The sequence below is a fragment of the Gastrolobium bilobum genome, unplaced genomic scaffold, assembly GCF_033153095.1.
Source record: "Gastrolobium bilobum isolate Gb01-03AN ecotype WA unplaced genomic scaffold, APGP_CSIRO_Gbil_v1 utg9733, whole genome shotgun sequence".
NCBI lineage: Eukaryota > Viridiplantae > Streptophyta > Magnoliopsida > Fabales > Fabaceae > Gastrolobium > Gastrolobium bilobum.
The window spans coordinates 195782-221111 of NW_026896572.1; the positions used below are offsets into that span (position 1 = coordinate 195782).

The 25330-nt window shown below is 34.2% G+C and overlaps 2 protein-coding genes across 2 annotated transcripts; one reads left to right on the forward strand and one right to left on the reverse strand.

Annotated features, from left to right (window-relative positions):
* Nucleotides 1-11324: 11324 nt before the first annotated feature.
* On the reverse strand, nt 11325-17865 carry LOC133300669 (uncharacterized). The gene is made up of 9 exons (XM_061500239.1): nt 17774-17865; nt 16486-16671; nt 15489-15563; nt 15367-15403; nt 14562-14645; nt 14403-14463; nt 14213-14319; nt 12133-12198; nt 11325-11426 (listed from the first exon to the last, which is right to left on the reverse strand). The coding sequence occupies exons 1-9, from the start codon at nt 17863-17865 to the stop codon at nt 11325-11327; spliced, it is 810 nt and encodes a 269-aa protein (XP_061356223.1).
* A 6156-nt stretch (nt 17866-24021) lies between these two features.
* Nucleotides 24022-24759, forward strand: LOC133300672 (large ribosomal subunit protein eL39). Its single transcript, XM_061500244.1, has 3 exons — nt 24022-24148; nt 24234-24337; nt 24455-24759. Exons 1-3 carry the CDS (start codon nt 24146-24148, stop codon nt 24501-24503), a joined length of 156 nt encoding a protein of 51 aa, XP_061356228.1. The 5' UTR covers nt 24022-24145; the 3' UTR covers nt 24504-24759.
* The last annotated feature ends 571 nt before the right edge of the window (nt 24760-25330 follow it).

The window sequence follows — 25330 nt, forward strand, 5'->3', positions numbered from 1 at the left end:
CGTTTGGTATTTATTTGTGATTTTTTGGCTTCTTGGAGCTTTTCTTCGACCATTTTCTGTGCAGTATGGCCTCTTCTCAAAGGAGTTCTTTTTCAAAATTTTATGATGGTACCTCTTCTAGACCTAAGAGAGATGATCGATGGTGTTCTTATTGTAAAAGAACAGGTCATATCAAGGATTTATGCTTTCGCCTTTATGGAAAGCAATCTGTCTTAGAAAAGATGGCAAAGTTGTGTGGTCAAGCGCATTTTACTTCCTCTGAAATAACTCCTACACCTAATAAGACCCAACCTGCATTTCGTCCAGATGAGTTGGAACGGCTCCGAACCATTCTTGATTCTATGAGTAAGCCATCTGATACTAGTGCTTTGACTATGACTGGTATGAGCTCCAAAACTTATTCTTTCATTTCTTCATGTAATGATTTTAAACATTCTTGGGTTGTTGATTCTGGTGCTACTGATCATATGGCTTGTTGTGCTGACTCTTTTACCTCTTATCATCCTACCATTGGAACTCATACAATAGCCGTAGCTGATGGCTCTCATACATCAGTTGCGGGTTCTGGTGACATAAACTTACAGCAGTCCTTACATATTAAGGATGTTCTTCATGTTCCTAAACTCTCCACGAATCTTCTTTCTATTCATAAAATTACAAAAGATTTGAATTGTACTGTAACCTTCTATCCTACCCATTGTGTTTTTCAGGATCTCGCCACGGGGAAGACGATTGGTAGTGCTAAAGAGCAAGGTGGGCTGTACTATCTGGTGTCACAATCTCCTGCAAATAAAGTAACAAATCACATCTTGATGTCTCATGGTCAATCAACTGCTGATTCTTTGATTTGGCTTCATCATAAGCGCTTAGGTCATCCTCCATTTAGTTTACTCAAATCTTTATTTCCGTCATTGTTTTTATCTAAATCTGTTGAGTCTTTTCATTGTGATGTTTGTGAATTTGCTAAGAATCATCGTGTGTCTTTTCCTTCTACTATTACTAAGAGTGTTGAACCTTTTGATCTTATTCATTCTGATGTTTGGGGTCCCTCTAAAGTCCCTCATGGTTCTGGAAATAGATGGTTTGTTTCTTTTATTGATGATTGCACTCGTGTAACTTGGGTGTACTTAATGCATGAAAAGTCTGAGGTACCACAACTGTTCTTTCAATTTTATAAAATGATTGAGACCCAGTTTGGTAAAAAACCCAAGAGACTAAGAACAGATAATGGTACTGAATATGTTAATCATAGCTTTTCCCAATTTATAAGAAATAACGGTATGATTCATGAACTTACTTGTGTTGACACCCCCCAACAGAATGGGGTTGCTGAAAGAAAAAATCGTCACCTTATTGAAGTGGCTCGTGCATTAATGTTTCAGACACATGTACCCAAATACTATTGGGAAGATGCTATTCTTACTGCAGCATTCTTGATCAACCGTTTACCCACTCGGGTACTTGACCATGTAAGTCCTATTCACTCTATGACTTCTTTTTTCCCTTCTATTCCAACTATGATGAGTCTTCCTCCACGAGTGTTTGGGTGTGTTGCTTTTGTTCATGTTCATAAACATCATCGCAGTAAGTTGGACCCTAGGGCTATTAGATGTGTTTTTCTTGGTTATGTTCCTGATAAGAAGGGCTACAAGTGCTATCACCCTGGTAGTAGGAAATTTTTTGTTTCTATGGATGTTACATTTCAAGAATCTGAGTCCTTTTTCCAAGGTCCTCATCTTCAGGGGGAGAATCCTTCACCAGAAATCTCATCACCTCCCTTCTTTGAGTTTGAATCATCAGTGTCTACTCCTTTACCTATGTCAGTGTATCCTCCATCTGGTCCTATTCCTCCTGTGTCTGTTTCTCCTTTGTCTGTTCCTCCTGTGTCTGATCCTCTTGTGAGTAATCCTCCTGTGACTGATTCTCCTGTGATTGATACATCAAGTACACCAGAGATACGAAATATTATGACACCTGAAAGAAGGAAACAACCCACATTGTCTCAGCAGCAACCTCAATCGTCTGAACCACTGGTAAGTCCTGAATCTCATATTTCTGATCATGATGTTAATACTTCTGATGACTTACCCATTACTACTGATTCTGATGATTTACCCATTGCTCTTAGAAAAGGAAAAAGAGCTTATCCCAAGAAATCTTGTCCCTCATGTCCCTCTTGTACTCAATACCCTATCTCCCAGTTTGTTTCCTCTGCTAATCTTTCTGTGCAGCACAAAAGCTTTGTTTCAGCACTAGACTCTATTGCAATCCCAAAATCAGTACAAGAAGCCTTGAAAGATAGGAATTGGGCTCAAGCCATGCAAGAGGAGATGAATACATTGGAGAAAAATAAAACATGGGAGGTTATTGATAGACCTACTGGAAAGAAAGCAGTAGGGTGCAGATGGGTTTATGCCCTGAAATATAATTCTGATGGAACTCTTGAGAGATACAAAGCTCGATTAGTTGCCAAAGGTTACTCTCAAACCTATGGCATTGATTATGAAGAAACATTTGCTCCAGTTGCAAAGATGAATACGGTGAGAGTTTTGTTATCCCTTGCTTCCCATTACAATTGGGATATAAACCAATTTGATGTGAAGAATGCTTTCCTCAATGGTGAGTTAGAAGAAGAAGTCTACATAGAAATTTCGCCTGGTTTTGATTCTGTGAAGGGAGAAAATAAAGTTTGTAAATTAAAAAAGGCCTTGTATGGATTGAAGCAGTCACCTCGTGCCTAGTTTGGAAAGTTTACTAAGGTTATGATGACCTTAGGATATAAACAAAGTCAAGGAGATCACACTCTTTTTTTCAAGCACTCCCAAAATGGAAAGCTTACTGTGCTCCTTGTATATGTTGATGATATTATTATCACAGGTGATGATTTTGTGGAGAGACAGATTCTGCAAACACGGCTTGCCTCTGAGTTTGAAGTCAAAGACCTTGGGAAACTGAGATATTTCCTAGGGATAGAAGTAGCTCATTCGAGCAAAGGAATCTTTATCAGCCAGAGGAAATATGTTCTTGATCTTCTCAAAGAAGCAGGAAAGCTCGGGTGTAAATCCTCTAATACTCCTATTGAGCAGAATCACAAGATGGGCTATGAAGAGCAGAGTCCTCCAGTTGATAAAGGACAATATCAACGGCTAGTTGGGAAATTGATATATTTGGCCCATACTAGACCAGACTTAGCTTATGCTGTTAGTGTTGTCAGTCAATTTATGCACGATCCAAAGGAGAAACATATGCAGGCAGTAGAGAGGATTCTTCAGTATCTAAAAGGTACTCCTGGTAAAGGGTTGTTATTCTGACGTGATGGCAATCTATCTTTAGAAGTCTACACAGATGCTGATTATGCTGGATCCGTGACTGACCGTCGTTCAACCACTGGTTATTGCATGTTTCTTTGTGGTAACTTGGTGACATGGAGAAGTAAGAAACAAGATGTGGTCGCCAGATCAAGTGCAGAAGCTGAATTTCGAGCTATGGCTCAAGGCATTTGTGAGTTACTGTGGCTGAAAATTATACTTGATGATCTAAAAATAAAATATGAGGGACCTATGAAGCTGCTATGTGATAATAAGTCTGCTATTTGTATAGCTCATAATCCAGTTCAACATGATTGGACTAAACATATTGAGGTCGACCGCCATTTCATCAAAGAGAAACTTGATAGCGGGTTGATTACCACTCCATACATTCCCACTGGGCGTCAATTAGCTGATCTATTGACAAAGGGGCTTCCTTCAGATAGATTTCAAGAACTTGCTAGCAAGCTGGGAATGATAAATATCTATTCCTCAGCTTGAGGGGGAGTGTTGTAAATAGTAATTATGTAGTCATTTATTAGTAATTATGTAGTCATTTATTGCTGTTGTAAATAGTAATTATGTAGTCATTTATTAGTAATTATGTAGTCATTTATTTGTATTTATTTAGTCCGTTAACTTGTATATTGGGCCAAGCCCATTAGGTCAAAATTAGGTCAAGAAGTCTCTATAAATAGAGACCCCTATGTACAGATTCAAATACGATTCAATAATATTTCAAATACCCTTTTATTTCAAGTAATCACTTGAATGCTTAGTTCCAAAACAAGAGGGGCTCTCCAAAGCTCTCATAGCAGAGAAGTTCTTTGAATTCAAATTTAATACGAATTCAGTTAATTAAACTTGAGAACATAAGGAACAAGTTAAAAGATGATAAATCTGATATGTCTGATAATCTTTTTGTCGATCTTGCATTGAGTAAACTATCTGCTGAATAGAGTTCTTTCAAGACTGAAAGAACAAAGTGAACTGGATAAATTAAAGGGGTTTATTTATATTTAGGATCAAAACTATTCTAGGAAGAGTTTGAAACAAATAGGACAATAAAAGTTAATTTCCTACTTAGTTTCACATTCCAATAAACCTCAGAAGAAGTCCAAGTCACCAAAAGGTGAATCTTCTTCATAGTAGAGGCCAAAAAGACTATCTTCAAAAGAAGAAGAAGGACAAGTGCCATAACTGTGGAAAGTGAGATCACTGGGCAGCAGAGTGTAAGCTACCAAATAAGTTAAAAAAAAAAACAACACACCACAAAATGAGGCTAATACGTTAACTAATGAACCTGAGCCACAAGCTTTCATTGGAATGATGAAGAATGGAAAGGCCAGTGTCTCTTTTGAGTGGTGGTTGTAGAACGGTGCTACCTGTCATACTACAAATGACAGAAATTTACTCACTAAGGTCATAGAAGTGAAAGACACAATGGAAAATTGCAGTGGTAATGAGACAGATGTGACTCATGTTGGAACTGCAAATTTGGTGCTTTCTTCAAGTAAATTACTAACTCTAAAACAAGTTAGAGTAGTACTTTTACTTAAAAGAAAATTTATATATTTGCTTGATAAAGCTTGTATGCCTTTCTCAACTATGAATGGTAGAGTAACTTTATTTGTTAACTATTGTTATTTTGGTTGCGCATTCATGATTAATGGTATGTATAGATTGAGTTTAGATACTGTGAGCATAAACCATGTGAGTTCAACTTTAATTGATCCAAAGTTGTTACATAATAGACTTGGACATGTGAACTACAAGAAAATGCAACATCTAGCTAAAACTCTTGATACTCTATTAAATGCTTCTATTTGATTTGACAAATGTGAAGTATGTGCACAAACTAAGATCACTAGAAAACCTTTTAAGTCAGTTTCTAAAAGCACACAACTTCTTGATCTGATACATTTTCACCTTTGTGACTTTAGAAATTATATTACTAGAGGTGGTCAGAAGTATTTAATAACATTCGTAGACGATTTTTCTAGATATTTTCATGTCTATTTGTTGAAATCGAAAGATGAAGTTTTTTGAAAGGTTTTAGATTTTTATGTCAAGAGTAGAAAATCAACTCAACTTGAAAAATAAGAGGTTTAGGAGTGATAGAGGAGGAGAGTACACAATGACAGGGTTCAAGGAATTTTGCGCTTCGGAGGGCATAATACTTGAAACCACTGCTCCTTACTCTCCCTAATCAAATGGTGTTGCTGAGCGCAAGAATAGGACATTAACTGAAATGTTAAACTCTGTTACTTACAGCTGGCATGCCTTCCTCCTAATGGGGAGAAGCAGTTCTAACTGTCAATCACATCCTGAACAGGTTGTCGCACTCTAAGTTGTCTGTGACTCCTTATGAGATATGGCATAAGCGCTCTTGTAGATATGATCCTCTTAAGACTTGGGGATGTATTACTTATGTAAGAATAAAAGATCCTAAGAGACCTAAGGTGGGACCTAAAACCATTACTTGTGTATATCTAGGAAGTGCATAAGACAGTGCTGCAAATAGATTTTTGGATCTATCTACAAATGCGGTGATAGAATCCAGAGATGCAGAATTCTTTGAGAATAAGTTTATCAAAGATCATGGCTTGAGTGTTTCCGGATCTATAGATATGATTTATGAGTCTCCTATAGAATCTGAAGCAAGTCATTCTGACACTTACCCCACAAAACTGGCTGTTGAATCAGTTCCAGTTAGAGTATCTACGAGAGAGAGAGAGAGAGTTCCCAAAGACTTTGGCGAGGACTTTGTCACTTACCATCTAGAGGATGATCCATTCTTCTATCAGGAAGCAATGAGATCTAGGGAATCTCTACTGTGGGCAGAAGCCATAGATGATGAAAGGAGCTCTCTGCTGCATAATCATACTTGATAGCTAGTCAATTTGCCGAAAGGGGCTAAGGCTATAGGTTGTAAGTTGGTAGTGAAGAAGAAACTGAATAGTGATGGATCGATAGCCAGATACAAAGCATATTTAGTAGCTAAAGGCTATAGACAACAAAGTGAAGTAGACTATTTTGGTGTCGACTCACCTGTGTGTTATCTATCAACTATAAGAATTCTTCTTGCTTTGACATCTATTAAACACTATGTTGTGCATGAAATGGATGTAAAGACAACTAGTGGATGACATGTTAATTTTTGGTTTTGATCATTCTGTAGTGAATGACATAAAAGCTAATTTAGCTAAAGAATCTGACATGAGAGATCTTGGTATTGCAAATACCATTCTTGGTATAAAAGTAAGCTTTGATAGGAAAGTTGTCTCCCTTAGCCAGACTCGTTATATTGAGCAGCTACTTTCTACCTGGGGATACAGTGAGTGCAAACTGAGTGAGACACCATGTGATTATAATAAAAGACTGAGTCCTCATGAAGGGACCAGCGTGGATCAGTTAAAATATTCAAGACTGATTGGTAGTCTCATATATGTTGCAAGTTGCACTAGACCTGACATAGCCTTTACAGTTGGCATGCTGAGTCATTTCACTAGTAATCCTAGTAAAGAGCATTGGGATGCCCTCGATAGGCTGATGCGATATCTTAAAGGTACTAAAGATTATGCTCTACACTACTCTGGTTATCCTTCAATTGTGGATAGATATTCTGATACGTCATGGTGTTCAGAAATCAGAAATAGTAAGTTCATCAGTGGATATGCATTCACTTTGGGTGGAGCTGTTATTACTTGGAAATCCAAAAGACAGACTTGTATTGCATTGTCGTCTATGGAATCAGAACTTTTTGCCCTAGCCTCAGCCGGCGAAGAGGCAAAGTGGATGAAGAATCTGATTATGGATATTCCTTTGACTCGGCTAAAGATTAATTCTTTAAGCCTGTTTTGTGATAATCAAGCAGCTGTCCAAGTTGTTAAAAAAATGCTCTCTTTAATTCAAAGAGAAGACATAAGATTGAGACATGCGTTGTTGAATTATCTGAGAAAATAAGGAGTTATCACCTTGATCGATGTGAGATCGAAGGATAACTTGGCTAATGCTCTCACAAAAGATATGCCTAAAGATCGATTATTCAAAACAGTGGGGGAAATGAGGTTAAAGACTATATAGATAAGTCTTAATTACCATTTACTTACCTTTTAATTGTGTGTTTTGAATTATCGAATCTTTCTTTTGTTGGCCAAAATGATAAGCATTGTTTATATGTTTCATCGATGTTCACAGTTGCTGATTAATTTGAAAAGGGTAAGTTGTCTCATTCCAAACTTGATGAAGATAACTTAAACCTGATTCAAAGGTTCTACTTAGGAAACTTGTGTCATTCCAAACTTGATGATACAATCCAACCTGGTTGGACCATCCTTTTGGTTAAATTATCTCATTCCAAACTTGATGCTAGATTATTTGACTTTGAGGAACCAGTAATTGTGACATTCCAAATTGAAACATTGAAATAGTTGTTTGCATAAGAAGCCTATGGGTCATGTTCTTAATTGAAACTTGACATCACATGACTAGGTTATTGTAAGTAACTTGACTATTGATTTTGTTCATTGAAACTAGACAATAGTTATTCTCTTACAAATAAACTTAAGTTGATGGCTCTTTGCAAAATAAACTATTTAGGCCTTGTTCATAATTTATGAAACTGGCTTGATGCTTATGAACATAATATTGCGATGCTTTATGACATTAATATATGTTCTTCTTTGCCTGATGATATGGTGCTAAGTCCTTTTAGTAGAACTAGACATCTTTGGTAGATTATTCAACTGATTGAATTCATAATAATATGAAATTCATACTTGATATTATACAGAGGATGGCAAAGATGGAGGAGAGCTTAATGAGAGGGATCTTGACTAAGATCACCTCCTTGATGAATGAATATATCATTTAGAGTATGTGGGGACTTGACAGTTCACCCGTTATTGCCCATTTTGATGGAGTCCATTTATTTGAGACTTACATTTTGCTATCTTTAATTTATGAACATTGTTGATTGAGAACTGATTTTGAGGCTTCTTTTGGATGTTGGGATTTGGATGAGTTTAGATTGAATCTAAAAATCTAAATATTTACTTTGGTATGTTGGTCTCAGAACAGATTCATGATAATGATGATTTATTTATTTAGATTGAAAATGACGATTGAGTTTAATATTTTACCATTAAAACTCTTTGATTGATCCGAGTTAACTGTCTTGGACTGGATATGAATGATTCATATTTGTTTGAACATTATATTGATCACTCTATTGGATTGTGCTATATGGTGAACATAGGAGGAGATTGTTGGATATATTAATAGTATAATCAATAATAGTATGTTCACATATAAGCCTAATAGGTGAAAGCATGGTTATTTGGGTCCATATGGGCTGGAGCCCAATAGCTTGTATTATATCTAGGGTTTCCTAAGCTGGAGGTAACAGTGTTGAGCATTCCAAACTTGATGTCTCTTGGTGTAATACTTTAAGCACCTCTGAACCCTTCTCTCTCAACCTCATAATCTCCAACAATTTCTTCAGCTCATAAATAACCCTCTCATATTTGTCATTTGCACAAACATGTCTATGAAAGGAAAAGTGAATAAAGAAACAAATTAAATCTATTTGCGTCTTAGGTGGTTCCAATCTGAAAAAAATAAAATAAAAAATAGTTTACGAGGGTATCAAAAGAGTTGGGTAAGACATTAGCGGTTAGAAAGATTAATCTTGTCTATTGAGGAGGAATTTATGGTTTAACTGGAACTGTTGCAGTGACTATAATTGTGAGGAAGTTTTGGGTGTTTGCTTATGAGATTTCGTTCATAGCAACAAATCCAGTTTTTTCACTGGGAATTGAGTTCAAGTTGTTGGGCATGCACAAAATACATGATTTACATAATGTTGATGTTTTCGTCGTAATACCTGGTGGGCTAGAAATTCTAGAATCATTTCACATTATTATGTTTTGGGAAAATTTAAACTTTCACCAAAAACCTTGAATATTGTTAAATATTTAAGGTTTCCATGAAATAACATGTAGTGAAACAAGAATTCATATTTAAAGTAACTCGTCGTCTTATAAAATTTATTTCTAATCAGTTATAAAGTATAGTACTTAGATCCTAATTTATCATTAACCAAAGTGATTCAACGCAACAAAAGCAGAAATAGAGGAAAGAACCAAATACCGATTATAAAACCCATGAGTTTCACCTTCCAATACAGGCCTGCCATCAGGAGAAAAACAAATTACTACTTATATGAAAAGGCAAAAGCTTTAAAAAAAAAAAGGCTTTGTTAATAACAAATCAATGTTTTACATTTTTACATTTGAGTAATCCCTCTTAAATTCAAAATAGACTTATGTTAGTATCTTTTTAAGGGATTAATGTGAGTCTTCTTTGAATTTCAGAGAGACCACGATTTCGATTAACTGAGTCTATTTTGAATTTCAGAGGAGTCACAAGTCAATTTTTTTTCTAAGGAATTAAAATGGATCTCGTAATTTTTGTTTTCGACTCAAAAGATATTTTACTTATAGATTAGAAAATATGCGTGCTTTCTTTTTTCCTTTTTTATCCAAGAAAAAAGTAATATAAATTTAATAATAAAGAAAATGGAATGTGAATACCGTTAATATTAAAAAAATCAAATTATGTTTTCAATTTCATTAAATTTAGACTCAAAATCTTCTCTAGTAGTAATGTTTCATGCAGAACCTGCAACCTGATTTTTTAGAAAATATGTTGTGTTTGTACCGAATGTTGTCAAACTCGAGTTTCTACGTAGAAACGGAAAGGGGTAATAGAGACGTAAAATGTAGAAACGACACGAAACGTAAAGTTTCTACTTTCTACTACTTAAAGTCAAGATACAAAATTATATATATGCATGTAAAAAAATATCACAAAATAAACATGTGTGTTGAGCCACTTACCTATCTAAAAAGAAAAATTATTTTTGATAACCAAGTATCAAAATTTTAAATAGTAATAACTAACAAGTAATGGATAACCAATCTGCTCTAACAATTTCATACACTCTGTGGATTTTGGATTATCGCTTATCAGGCTATAATTCTATTTCTTTCAATGCATACAATGATCCAAAAACACAAAACGATTCTCATAGCATAACTTATAACAGAATTGTAGCTTTACAAGACATAATTATAAAAGACATATATATAAACAAAAAGATATCAAGATACCGTGATGATTTCGGGAAAACGAAAATTGGATTTTTTTTTAATTTCTTTTTTTGTAAATCTTTTTTTTTTTAAATTTTTTCATTTAAAAAAAACAGTCAAAACGATAAAAACGTAAGTTTTTACCATTTTTATGTTTTTATGCGGTGTTTTTACCAGTTTTTATCAAAGACCGTTTTTACTTGCGTTTTAATACGCACCACTCTAGTAAAAACGTAAAAACATAAGTTTTTACATTTTTACACTAGTTTTTGACAACACTGTTTTTAACATTTATAAAAAAAATTAAAACACTTTAAGTGAAAAAAAAAAAAAAGTATTAAGATGTGAAGCAAGTTTAGGAACTCCTTCATCTTTCTTCTTTTATTAAGACATTCATACAGGAGAAACGGAAAAAGAGGCAACAGCATTATCCCTATTTGAAGGGAAAAGGAAATGCTCCTCCTTTCTTGTGGTCAAAGCTTTATGATCATTAGATAGTTTCAAAGGGAAAGTGACTGATGTATTAAAACAAAGCAAATAAATAGTGATCAACTAATGCTCTTCTTCTTAATTGGCCAAAGCTTCATAATCATTAGCTAATCTTGAAGGAAATGAAAAAAGGATGACACAACCCCAAGTGACAATGGTCTTAGAAAAACAAGTAATTGTGATCAACATTTCCCTAATTAATCTTTTGGAAAATGATCGCATGGATGCTAACACAAGTAAAAACTAAATGAACAATAGGACCAAATGAGCAACCAAAATAACATCTTTTGCCTAAAAAAACAAAACGTTCACTCGTAACTGTCATCTACAATTGAAAGATCCGCTTCAAACAATATTCTTGAGGGGGTGAGAACTAAATGTTCTTTTCTTTCTCTTTTAACCATTCAATAAAATTGTCCAAGATCAGTGGCCAGGCTTGACTGGAGTCATAACTTTCAAGATCTTGAATGTTAACCTGGCAGCAAGAAAAGGTCAAATACTTTTCTGCCTGAAACTTGTCAAAATGAAGCACGCCTACTTTTACCAATTGTGCATGTGTACAATTATATTCAAACAACATAACGCATATGATGGACTTAATAGAAAAGACCGAGACAACTGAAATGAACTGCTAGTGTTTATTTAACTGCCAAGTATGTGAATTGACGGGAGAAAGCACCAAGCAAACTCACAAGACTACGGAAAGTTCCGAACTTAAAGGTCATTAAGTTCTCTTCAGTAGGAGTTTGCCGTAAATTACATCTATTGACCGACGAATTCAACTGTCACATAGAATCTCATCGTCATAAAAGTAAGAGAAAAGTGTTTATCCTTTAAATGACACAACTTATATCTTTTCACTCTCACAAAGAGATGAGACTCATACTTTTATATTTTTTTATTCATTCTCTCTTCTCCTTTATCTATCTCTTTCTCTCATTTAAAATGACACAATTTTACATCCTTTAAAATGATACACACTTTTCTCTAAAAGTAAATATGAAAATGAAGCAAAATGAGAACAAGTATACCTCAGTAAACTACCATTTTCACAGCTTGCTAAGAACTTAAATTTTGTCTAGACCCAATTAATCCCAGATAGTAAACTCAAGCAAAAGTAAAAAACAAAATTTCACGGATCATAAAACCTGCATGGCAATGTAAGAAAAGAACATCATTACCTCTTTAAAGAAATAATAGAGACAAGTCCAATGATCTTTGCTTAAAGCGCCATAGTCACTCTGAATCTGTCACATAAACAGTTCAACCTTAAGAAAATAACTTATGCAAAAAATCTAGATAGCAAAGGTCTTTTCGATCAACATCTATCACCTAAACAAGAGTAATGTACATAATACAAAGTGTAATCATGAGAAAAACTTTGCTATCTGTTGCTTTCATATTTAGAGATCTTGTAAAGAACCTTGGGATACACCACCCCAAAAGCTAGCTCAAAAGGTGGAAGTGGTCCAAGGCCTTATAAATTCCACATTAGTTGCACATACAACCAATGTGGGACTATATATCTTAACACGCCCCCTCACACGAGAGCCCATTGGGCTTGAAGAGTGGAAGATGCAACAGGCCCAACCTACTTGTACTAAGAAAGTCCACAAGAGAAAGTGGGGGACAGCGAGGCTCTAATACCATGTAAAGAACCTTGGGATATACCATCCCAAAAGCTAGCTCAAATGGTGGGAGTGCCCAAGGCCTTATAAAGGCCACAAGAGCTCATTTGGCTTGAAGAATGGACAATGTACAGGCCCACCTACCTGTGCGAACAAAGAAATTCCACTTGAAAGAAAGTGGGGGACGACGAGAATCGAACCCGGGACACGAGGCTCTGATACCATGTTAAGAACCTTGAGGTCACCACCCCAAAAGCTAGCTCAAAGGGTGGGAGTGCCCAAGGCCTTATAAACTCCACATTAGGTGCACTTACAACCAATGTGGGACTATATATCTCAACACGTCCCCTCACACGAGAGCCTTTTGGGCTAGAAGCGTGGAAATTGCACAGGCCCAATTTTTGGGGTGGTGTATCCCAAGGTTGTAGAAAATCAGAATTCAAATTCAAACATTTATCCCAAGGTTCTTTACATGGTATCAGAGTCTCGCCGCCCCCCACTTTCTCTTGTGGAGTTTCTTAGCACAGGTAAGCTGGGCCTGTTGCATCATCCACTCTTCAAGCCCAATGGGCTCTTACGTGAGGGGGCGTGTTGAGATATATAGTCGCACATTGATTGTGTGGGCAACTAATGTGGCCTTTATAAGGCCTTGGGCACTCCCACCCTTTGAGCTAGCTTTTGGGGTGGTGACCTCAAGGTTCTTAACATGTAAAGAACCTTGAGGTCACCACCCCAAAAGCTAGCTCAAGGGATGGGAGTGCCCAAGGCCACGCCCCCTCACACAAGAGCCCATTTGGCTTGAAAGGTGGACAACATACAAGCCCACCTACATGTGAAAATTCCACTACATAGAAAGTGGGAGGCGGTGAGATTTCGAACGCTCTGATACCAAGTAAAGAACCTTGGGATATGTAAAGAACCTTGGGATACACCACTCCAAAAGCTAGCTCAAAGAATGGGAGTGCCCAAGGCCTTATAAAGGCCACTTTAGTTGCCCACACAACCAATGTGGGACTATATATCTCAACACGTCCCCTCACGCAAGAGCCCTTTAGGCAAGAAGCGTGGAAATTGCACAGGCCCAATTTTTGGTTTACCTTTTTGTGCTTTTTATTTTAATTCCACTTTAAAGTGGGGGACAGTGAGGCTCTGATACCATGTAAAGAACTTTGGGATACACCACCCCAAAAGCTAGCTCAAAGGGTGGAAGTGTCCAAGGCCTTATAAATTCCACATTAGTTGCGCATACAACCAATGTAGGACTATATATCTTAACAGATCTTCCTAGAAAAAATCCGATAAGGATGCACAAAACTATTTTGGATTGTGAACCACACAAGAAAAAATACTTTTATAAACAATTGAGTGTAGTTTTTAGAGTGGCATAATAACTAATTACAACAATTTATTGACATTTTTCACAATCCAAGGTGATTTCTGCATATCATTGGAAGTCTTTACTCCCAACAAACCTTTATATGCATCATGGAAGATGATACAAAAAGGCTAGAGTAGCATAAATTAACACGTAAGATATATAAAAAATAATGTAAACAATTATTCACTGTAGATATTCTAGAGGCATAAATAAGCAACCTGAAAGTTAAGAAACACGATATAAACAGTCACCCACCTTTAGATACTCAATTAGTAAATTGACCTGAGTAGGATATGCGGGTCTCAGAACAGCATTTAACAGCTGACAAGCAGAATCAATATCTACAGTCCGCTGATGATCTTCTGAAAGTATTATTCAATGTTCAAATTAACCACAACAAATCTGAATTGTAATCGAAATATAAGGCCATTAATAGCACGCTTACCCATTAGGTTGTATTTAAATGCATAGAAATAAAAATCCTCAAACCACTGTGGTTCTATCACCTCACCAAGAATCTTCTCGAAGGACATCTATAGTTAATGGATAATCTCAGTAAGAATTCAAGAAAAATTCACTATCTAATTTATAAAAAACTAAATACCTCTTTCTCCAGTCCATTAAGTTCTTTTCTTAATTTCCTGATTGTGTCAACTCCTAAGCCTTTAAGGCCTCTTCGCCACTCATCCTATGAAGGGGAAAGGAAAAGGAGGTTATCATGATATTCAAACATAAATCATGATAAGGAAATTCAAACTGTCTAAAGCTTTCACTCTCAAGGGTAATATATACAACTATTTCAGCTTTTCCAGCAGTTATTGCTGTAAATTAAAATTTTATTTACCAAAGGGAACACTAAGTATAGACAAAGAAGTCCTCATCATCCCAGAAAAAAATATGGAGGCCCCAAAATTCAAAAAGTAAAAGAAAAATAAAAAAAAAAGAATGATGAACATAAGAGTTCGTTGCATTCACAATTAAAATACCTAAAAGTTCTTCTTGAAAAACCAAGAGCAGCAACCTAATGAAAATACAAAGCAGTCGATACACAGCACCAAAGTTTTGTTACCAAGTTGTTTGGTTTGTTACTAGATGAAAGTAACTTCCACTTCACTCGCTTCAAAACTTGTGCCCTTCTTTAAATATTTTTACCTAATTGAGTTAGAACATTATGAAAATTGTATTCAAGTTAAGATTTTAATACTTTATTGTATATGTTTTTAGGTGTTTATAGGACATAACCTCTGATGATGATATCCTGAGGTATTCTACCAGGTTCAATTAAGAGCATGAAGCCATGCACATGCTTGTGAGTGTGTCCAATGAATTGATAATGATGAATTAAACGTTTCAATATTCAGCTGTGAAATTATTAATAAAATATAGAGGCAATGCTTTGCTCTGCCTACCTTAGAGAAAAACCCCAGATTTTTAGCTTCCATTTTCCTACACGGTCATGTAACTATAAAGGTTAATAAAAGATAAGTAGGATAGGTATAAAGCAGAACAAAATCCACAAGATGATACATACCAAGCAAGAATCAGTATTCTAACATCTGTATGGTCCACATACAAATCATCACAAAGAGCTTCAATCCCTTCTGGGCTGACCAACCAAATGAAAAATATAAAGAATTAAGAGTCACATTAATTTTATTGATTCACACCCATAAAATTTAAGCAATTATATATATAACAAAATATTATAGATTTTTCTGTATTTAATACATCATACATCAAAGACAAGTTTCCCGAGTAAACTAAGCAAATAATATGCACACCTACCATTTCTGTTATTTTAACAGGATGTGGCAAGAAACAAGCTCTAAATATAAACCAAAAGCAAGTTCTGAACCTCAACCTGTGTTTGTCTCTGTGATTTTCTAAAGTTCTTTCCATGAAGAGACGATTCATTTTATAGATAACAATGATGATACGCCCAATTCCTAAATTATATCTTTCTACAAAACTTTTTATTAGATCTAACCAAGTATGAATTCCATTTCAAAAATCAAAAGTATTACATATATTCACTTTGGGAAATATAAGAATCATGTTGCAGGAATGACACTGTTCATTCCTGCAACAAGAATCCGGCAACGTATCTTAAGGATACGGCGCTGTATCTTGATTTTGGTTTGACTTTTTTTTTTAAGCGTGGGACCCACACTTGATTTGTGTGTGCAGGAAAATGATCTTTCATGTGACATGACAAAAAGCGAACCCATTCACTTAATATGACTTTATTTTTTGTATTACCAAGGTTTTCCCACACCCTTTGCGTGTGATATTAATCCTCACCAACAAGACCAATTGCCCTATGAAAAAACAAAATTAGGACCTACAGCAGGACAGAGGTCAACTTTGACTAAACATGTAACTTGTGGACAGCATTTCTTGTGAGCAAGAAAGATATCTTCAACAAATAAAAAAATCATGCAATTTGCGTACACTGAAAACGAATCTCTGTATAAAGCATGTGCATACTGAAACAAGTGGGGGAATGATTTCAACATGTGCATACTTACTCAATCAAGCCCGATGACCTATTTACGTATCCTTCAAATAGGCTATCAATTGGATCAACTTTGTCGACTTTTGATCTCTTTGGTGCTGAATCAACAAGAAACGAATTAACTGATACCAACTTCCTAGAAGAACTCAGAAAAAAGATGGCAAGCATTACAAGGAAGAAAAGGAAGATCAAAAGAAACCTTCCAACAATAACACAGACAACTAGAACAATCACGCATTATCCACACTTAATATACTTTATTTTTATGATGTTCCCAATCTCTACCACAAAGTACTCATTAAGCTAAGATGATATTTAATCCACTGTGACATGGTTCATATGAATATTTAATCCAGGAAATCTTTTAACTTCAGTTCTTTAACCACCCAAACTATTTGGTTTTCCAAGAAAACAGAGGAAAACCCAATTTCCAACTATCACGTCATAGTTTATTAAAAAGATAAAAGGAAAATTAAAAAAATAAAAGGTTGAAAAGAAGAACGAATTGAAGAAGTAACTGTACTTGGAAAAAAATCATAGTCAGGAGGATCAATTGATCTGGTCGGTTTTCCCTTCTTGCGTGGCATTCTGAGCTCTGCGAAGAATCAACGTGAAAACGCTTGAATGGGTGAATGCATCTAAATCGCTACAATTACCAGAAATTTCTTGTAATGAATGAACAAAGCTCCAAGATTGAAAGGATCAATACACAGCTATCTGCCTACGCTATTGAACGAAGGTAAGAGTGAAAGAAGCGCCAAACTCTTCTTTCCTTTTCTTATTTTCTTTGAATTTTGCTTCTTATATACACGTCACTACCCAAGTACCCATCCCTCTTCTAAGTATGTTTAAAGATCAATGACAATTTTTTTTTCCCTAATACAAAGTTCCTTTCATATTGTTTGATAATTAGTTAATTACTTTTCAATTAAGTGAATTTGTGACATGTTGGGCGAAAAGAATAATGTGAAAAATACGAGAAATGTTATATTTACAATTTATTTTTGATTATAACTTTTTATAATTATATTTTAATTATTGATTTTTGTCAATGAATGGTTATTATTTTCGCAAATCAAACTTATTAATTAATTATTAATTAACAATAAATGATAATTATTGATTAGAGGAAATCAACGATTAAAATATGATTATAAAATAGGGATCTGCCTACTCTTATTTTGTCTATATTTGCTTACCTCTTTCAATACCGTTAGATTACAATCTCATACAACGAACGGTGAACATTTGTGATATAAAATAAACTTTTTTATCCCTTTCTCTACACCACTGCCTCTCACTTTTTCTCTCCCTTTTTTTTCTCTTTCTTCAATGGCGTTTCAGCATCAAAAAAAGGTGCAAGCTTTTTTCTCAATTTAACCAACACAGTCATTGTTATGAGTATTTAGACAAAAAATTGAAATGGAGTGTCAAGAAGAAATAAACTCATATGTCTTATGTTATGGAACCAGATAGGCCTGTTGTTGGGCGTAACATAGAGAGAACAAAGATCATTTCCCCACTTCAAGGTGAAAAACAAGATAAGAAAAAGGAGATAAGTTTCAAATTTCAACAGCAAAGTAGAAAATACAGGGTTATTAGTGATTTTCGTTTTTTTTTTTTGTAATTTTGTGGTTTATGTCGTGCTAAATTATATCATATTCAAGAAATTTTAAAAATTATATTCATCCAACAAAATTATCATGTCATTAATCATTGCATGGATTTAGATTCAAATATAAATTCAGGTTGTAAATTACGCAAATCAATAGATCCCGCATGGGTGTTAACGAGCCGAGCCGAGCTTTGGTCACAAAAGCCTAAGCCTGTGTTTAAATGTGCTGGCCTTACCAAGCCTGTTACCTGTTATGAATATAATTATTGGCATGTGGCCTACCTTATTTACAAAAGATAAAATCCTGATTTAGCCTGTTTAAAAAAAATAACACAATAAAAATTTATCCAAAAACAGAATATACAATCAACAACACTAGTAATTCCATAAATATTCATAAATTCAATGTATATCCAAACAGCATAATATAGAATAAAATCATTCAAAAAGTTTGTGTAACTAATAAATTAGGGGTGAAATGAATTGAGAAGAGAGAGCTATTACAAATAGTATAAAAAATATAAATAAAAAAAATTAATATAGTAAGCCAGTCTGAGAGGCTCCAAGACTGAGCTTGTGAATTGGAGCCTGAGGCTTTTTTACAAAACGAGCTTCTATACAAGTCTGGTTCCAACAACGAATATTAGACATGTAAGCTTAGGCCTTCACGAGCCGAGCCAAAGGCCCCTGAAAGGCCCATGGCTTGTTTATCACCCCTAAATAGAGGGAAAAGGGAAGAGAGAGAGTGTAAGAGGCAGTAGGAAGGAAAAAAGAAAGGGAAAAAGAGTTTATTTTATTCTGCAAATCTTCACCGTTGGATGAGATTATAATTTAACAATATTGAAATAAATAGGTAAAGGTGAGCAAAATAAGAATAGGTAAAATAATTTATCACAACATTATAATACGAAGATCCGATTGGTAAAAGATTTTGGTACACCCAAACCCTTTGGCACAGTTGGTCCGGAGGCTGTGTTCCCTTAACCAGTGGTCTCGAGTTCGAACCCTGGGTATGGAAAAAAAAAATTGGGTAGAGCTGCCCCGCAAGAGTCCTACGATGCTCGGTTTGGATTAGTCTCACCCCCGAAGGGGTGGGGATACCTTTCAGTTTACTGAAAAAAAAGATTTTGGTACATTGATTTGAGCTTTTATGAAGTTTTCTTTACGAAAATATATATACAATTACGTTTATCTTCCCAATACCTTAACAGCGCATCGAACAGAATTTGTTTAGGTCTCTTTGAAAAATTGAGTTTATTCTAAGAGTAAATATTTTTTTTAGTTCCTAACAAAAAAATATTATCTTTATTTTAGTCTTTTATAAAAAAAAAATTAGTTGTCTGATCTTTATAAAATTTAAAGTGGACCTATTTTAGTATTTTTGAGGGATTAATGTGGGTCTTTTGGAATTTTTGCAGGATTACGGTTTCAATTAAATGGGTCCACTTTGAATTTCTTAGAAACTTCAAGACTATTGTTTTTTGTACGGGACTAAAGTGAGGACTATATTTTTTGTTAGGGACCCAAAAAGATATTTACTCTTATTTTAACATGGCAAACGCATAGATGGAAATCGACTTCCTTTTGTAACCAAAAAATAAATAAATTTTGTATTGTAACTAGGAATGTTAAAGGATTACGCAGATAAACAGGGGCCTACGACCTCATCTATATTAAGTCAAACTTGGTCTATTATAAATAGTTAAATAAAATAGGCCTAGACTTTTAAAAAAACTAATTTAAAAAATAGGTTATAGGCATTTTTTATACATGTCGGGCTTATAAACCTACAGGCTAGCCTACATCATATTATTTATTTTAAATAAAATAAGTAAAATTATTATTTTAATAATTTTGAATAATGAAGTAATATTATTTTAATTATTTTTTTAATTATTGAATGTTTAATGAGCTTAAAAAGCTTTTATTTTTAAAATATGAGTCAGGTAGACTTGTAATTTGGATCTACACAGCCTAACAGGTCACCTCATCCCTAACATTTTTTACACAATTTTAACTTATTTAAGGTAAAGCCTAACCTAATTACACCCCAAATTATAATCCTAAAAAAATTGAAATGAATTTTGTAGTCCTAGTTTATATATAAAATTTATTCACGACTAATCGTCAAGACTATTCCCTTAGGCCCATCTCAAGCCCAATACATTAGTCCATCCCCATTTACCTTACGCAAACATTGTTGTATAAGAAATTTCAAAATACGATTATATGAAATTTCTTATATTTGGTACCAGAATCTAGTTTATATGATTTAGAACCCAATTATCTATGTTTGGTATGATTATAATTTTCTCTCTCTTTCTTGAATATGAAATTCTTCTATCAATTGATTAATAAAAAAAAGGAGGGATAGTAAAGGCCCATTGATTTATATAACATCACTCACATGTTGGAATTGGAAGCCATCGTCAATTTAGATTTTACATCTCTTCTCCCTTATAAGTTATAACATTGATATCGTACAAAATTGGAGATATATGATGGCGTCCGTTTTGAAAGTTATCCATAATTGTTGATAACATTAAATTTGTTATCCTATGTTGTTATCCCTTAAAATAAGGCTACATGTTGAATTAGTTTTGATATTTGAGGATATCCTATAAATTACGAGTTCATTCATGCTCTTGCTTTTTTAATTTTTTTATTATTATTATATTTTATAAGAATGAATTTGTTACCATGATGTTGAATCAATAAAAAAATTTGTGAAAACCATTAAATTTATTAGATGTGACAATCGTGATGCATAATTGTTAGGATCAATATGTTTAAATATTAAAAAAATGTTATTAAATAAAATAAGAAGGGTATCTCTGATACCTGCGTTTCAATATTCAACTATGCACATTTTATATTTATTTATATAGAGAATACTTCAATGATTATCTTCTTAATTCATAAATAAATTTATATAAAATATGATTGATTGTAGTCGATATTACATTCAATTATAGCTGGTGCTTGTTATTATGTTTACAATAAATATATTTGTTGTCCATACTTCTTTCAAAGGCAAATTGGCCAACCATTATTACTTGACGTTTTATTTTACAATATAAAAGGATGAAATTTGCTTTCAAAGTCAGGTTTACAATTTTCAAATCCAATGTGTTATTCAATATTTTTATGCTTTGAATAATAAAATAATAAAATAATAATGATAACGATTCCAATTTTTTGTGTCAAAATTGATATGATCAATGTTTCTATTGCCATGTTCATGTTTTTCAAATAATTTTTTATTTTTTAACATAATTATTTGTGAATGTTGTAATTGGTGTTGAGTTTTGCTCTTTCACTAAAGCCCAATAGGATTTAGAGTGTAAGAAGAGTCCAAGAAACCTAAAGCTCATTCTGCTTAGGGTTAGGGTTTCTTGGAACCCATATATATTCCACTCTTATAGTCATCAGTCTCTATAGTCTTCACTTGGTGGTTGCAAAGGCTAAGGTAAGGTTATCTCCCTGAAAGTGAGAGAGTGCCCACACACTTCCCGTTACCCCTTGAGACATAGTCTAGAAGATCTGCCACAGTCCAGCTTCAAGGAGATTGTTCGTGCTGCGGCGCTGAGGTGAGCAGTTCGTGAAGAGAAATCATACAAGGGAAGATTCTACACGAGATTTGCGCACTAAGAGGTAATCGTGAAACGAGGATAATTCGGTAAGCTACCAATGTACTAGGTCCTAAATCGCTTCCACATAAATCCAATAGCTCCTACAATTGGTATCAGAGCTATTGGATTTATGCGGAAGCGGTTTAGGACCTAGTACATTGATTTGATTAAGGTTGTTTTTCTGTCATAAGGTATCAAATCTCCAGTTAACTATAGTTATATGATTGCTCTTAATCCTGAGTTTATTATAAATAGGTAATCAAATAGGAAACTTGTCCGGCTGATTTGCTCCTTTCCTTATTGTCCATAGTTTCTGTTTCAAACCACTTTATGGTAACCATGGGCCCAAAAGCCCAAAATAGCAACTTTTAGCGAGAAACCCTAAGTCAACATTCAGGAACCCTAGCCATCACGTCCACTGCGTCGTCACCCGAACTCATCTCAGCATGAAACTTCAGGGGTTAGATTTGAGGGTAAAGTCTCAAGATGCATTTTTTATGTTCCATGCATTTTGTTAAATGAAAATGTAAGAACAGGGAAAACAAAAGGGGTAAAACACTTATTTAAGGGGGGATTTTCAGAAGAAAAAAAAAACATCAAATGTCATGAATAAAGCCTTTATTGATGTCAACTGAGTTTGAGTTTCATTACCTCTACCTCACAACTGAAATCAAGTGTTCACTGATGCTTTGGTTTGGGTTACAAAGCAGATAGACGAAGAGTGTGCTATTTGCCACATGCAAAACCAAGACTTCATTCGCAGTTTCAAGATCCATTCTGCTACCCACAAATTGCAAATGACCTTTTCCACGGACATACTCGGGTCTCACTTTCGCGCCATAGCAGAGGGTATTTTTGGCAGTGAAATGCTCTTCTTTCTCCCATTAGCACAGGGTACTTGAAATACCACATTGCAAAAGGTTTTTCTCAACAGTGTTTCCCCCCTTTTTTACACACAAATGCAAACGGCTTGGCAACACGGATGCATGGAGAAAATTTTCAAAAACTTCAACCAAACAAAGAAGTCCAAAAAAGCCACACTCAGATGCATGGGTAAATTCTACAAAAACCTGAACCAAACGCCCCCTTAAGGTGTCTAGCATTTTATGAATTTATCTTAATATCTTGAGATAATTTTTTTCGTGCATCATGACATTTTAGGCTTAGCACCTCCTTTTTGTAACCGAAGAGTAAATAAAAAGTTTGTAGTATACTCGTAAAAATATTTTAAATGAATTTTGTAATCCCCATATTTACATAAAATTAAAACAAAAAAATGAATTTTGCAAAAGAATGTTATTTTATCATGAATTTGAATAAATACAAAGCCCTTTTTTGGGAGCATATTTTCATTGCTACGTTGAATACCCATTTTCTTATAAAAAAAATATGGGTCATAAAAATAGAGTAATATAAATAAATTATTTTTTTTATCAAATGATGCATCCATGTTGGATACTTCTGTTACTGTAACACCATGATATATATATATATATATATATATATATATATATATATATATATATATATATATATAATATATATATATATATATATATATATATATATATATATATATATATATATATATATATATATTGAAGTCTTGTTTTAATATGATTTGTTGCCATGTGAAAAATGGTACTTATATGTGTGCAGAGCAAATTAGACCGGTGGATGATAAATAAAAGATTAAATATGCTATGGTCCTTAGAGAAAAAACATGCAAAACCCATTTTAATTTATTAGAAAAAATATTTTAAAAAATTAAATTTTTTTGAAGACTAAAGTGAGTATTCTTTGAATTTTAGAGGAACCATAATTTCAAAGAACTAAAATTTCAAAGGAACATCAAGTCGATTTTATTTTTTCTAAGGAATTAAAATAGATTTTATGTTTTTTTGCTGAGAATCAAAAGGTACTTTACACTAAATAAAAAAGTAATATTTATTATTTGAGAAAAGTTAAAAAACATTTTATTTTGATAATTTATTAATCTGAGGAAGGATATACTTACGACCACAAAAGTTTACCACCTTTAAAATTAACTTAATTACCGTTGTTGATTTTCATCAACCTAACGATTATAAATTATTGAAAATTATCGGGTACCACTTATTAATTAATTATTAATTTATAATAAATTATATTCGTTAAATCGATAAAAATCAATTAGGTTAGTTGGAAATGTAGTAAATATTTTTTGTGGTAAATATATCATTCCCCTATTAATATATATACCTAATTTCGTGCATAAATAATGGGCTGAGCCCAATAGTTTAATGGGTAACAAGCAAGAACCCGGTCCAATTCCAAAACTGGGAGCGTGCCTGTAAAAGGTTTAGCAGTTGAAGTAGGGTTTCATTGAGAAGTCTATCGAGCCTGCTCTGCTTCTGCTGCGGCGTGTTCGATAATCGGCAGCGAAAATGGTAAGGAAGAATCTCCTTTGTTTCTTTGTGTGTGATTATTGCAAGCATTGTCGATTATGACACGTGCCATTTGGATTTTGTGTAGCCTTCACACAAGACCTTCAGGATCAAGAAGAAGCTCGCCAAGAAGATGAGGCAGAACAGGCCCATCCCTTACTGGATAAGGATGAGGACCGACAACACTATCAGGTTCCCGCAACCTCTATTACCTGTTCCTAGAAATTTCAGAATTTTTTTTTTGGGTTTCTGTTATTATGACTTTTATGCCTTACTCAACTTTTTTTTTTAATGTGTGTGTCTGGTCAGGTATAATGCTAAGCGTAGGCACTGGCGCCGTACCAAACTCGGATTTTAAGGTGGATGAACCTCTGACTCGAGATTCTAAGCTGTTTTTGGTTTTGTTGAATGTTACCATAGATATGGAAAGGTTGTAGTTTTGATCATTTGTTTATACAGAGGGATCAATGTAGAGCGTTTCCGTAATTTTGTAATTTTTGTTTTTGTTATTCATGTGAAACTATGACAGTGGCTTTTATTTATTGCCTTTTTTCTCAGATTTGAAAACCCAATTCTATGGAAATTTTGAATGGGGGTTGTTCTCGTGAGCTTAAGCAATAGCATGTGAATTTGCATGGTAGGACTGATATATTAGGACTTTAACTAGGCCATCTACCTTAACATTTTTGCATGCATGATATTTATCTCAAGCTTAATCAGCATCTTCTACTATGATTCTTCATAGCTCTCTTTGTTTGGAGCAGTAATCACCATACTATATTTGATGAATCTTTGAATCATATTAGTTTCGAAAACCCAATGCAATGTAATATTGAATGGCGTGGCTCTGTTATTTATGTCATTTGGCTGTAGCCATTGTACAATGAATACTGTAATTCAGATTTTGCCAATACAATTACTAAGTTAGACAGACATGCCTTGCATTTTTTGAATTTAAAGTTGGTTGGTAAGATTCTTATTGTAAGACTGGGGGATTTGTTCATACCATATGTGGAATGTCATCAGTATAAACAATAAAGATGTAAAATAGAATTCAACATGATTTCAGCAGTCAACAGAGTCAATTGCACCTTGTAGAAGCATGCTGCATGATTCCTGAGTTAAACACCCAAATGTGTTTGTATTTTAATTTTTAAGCTATAATGTTTGGAGTGATTAGTGGAG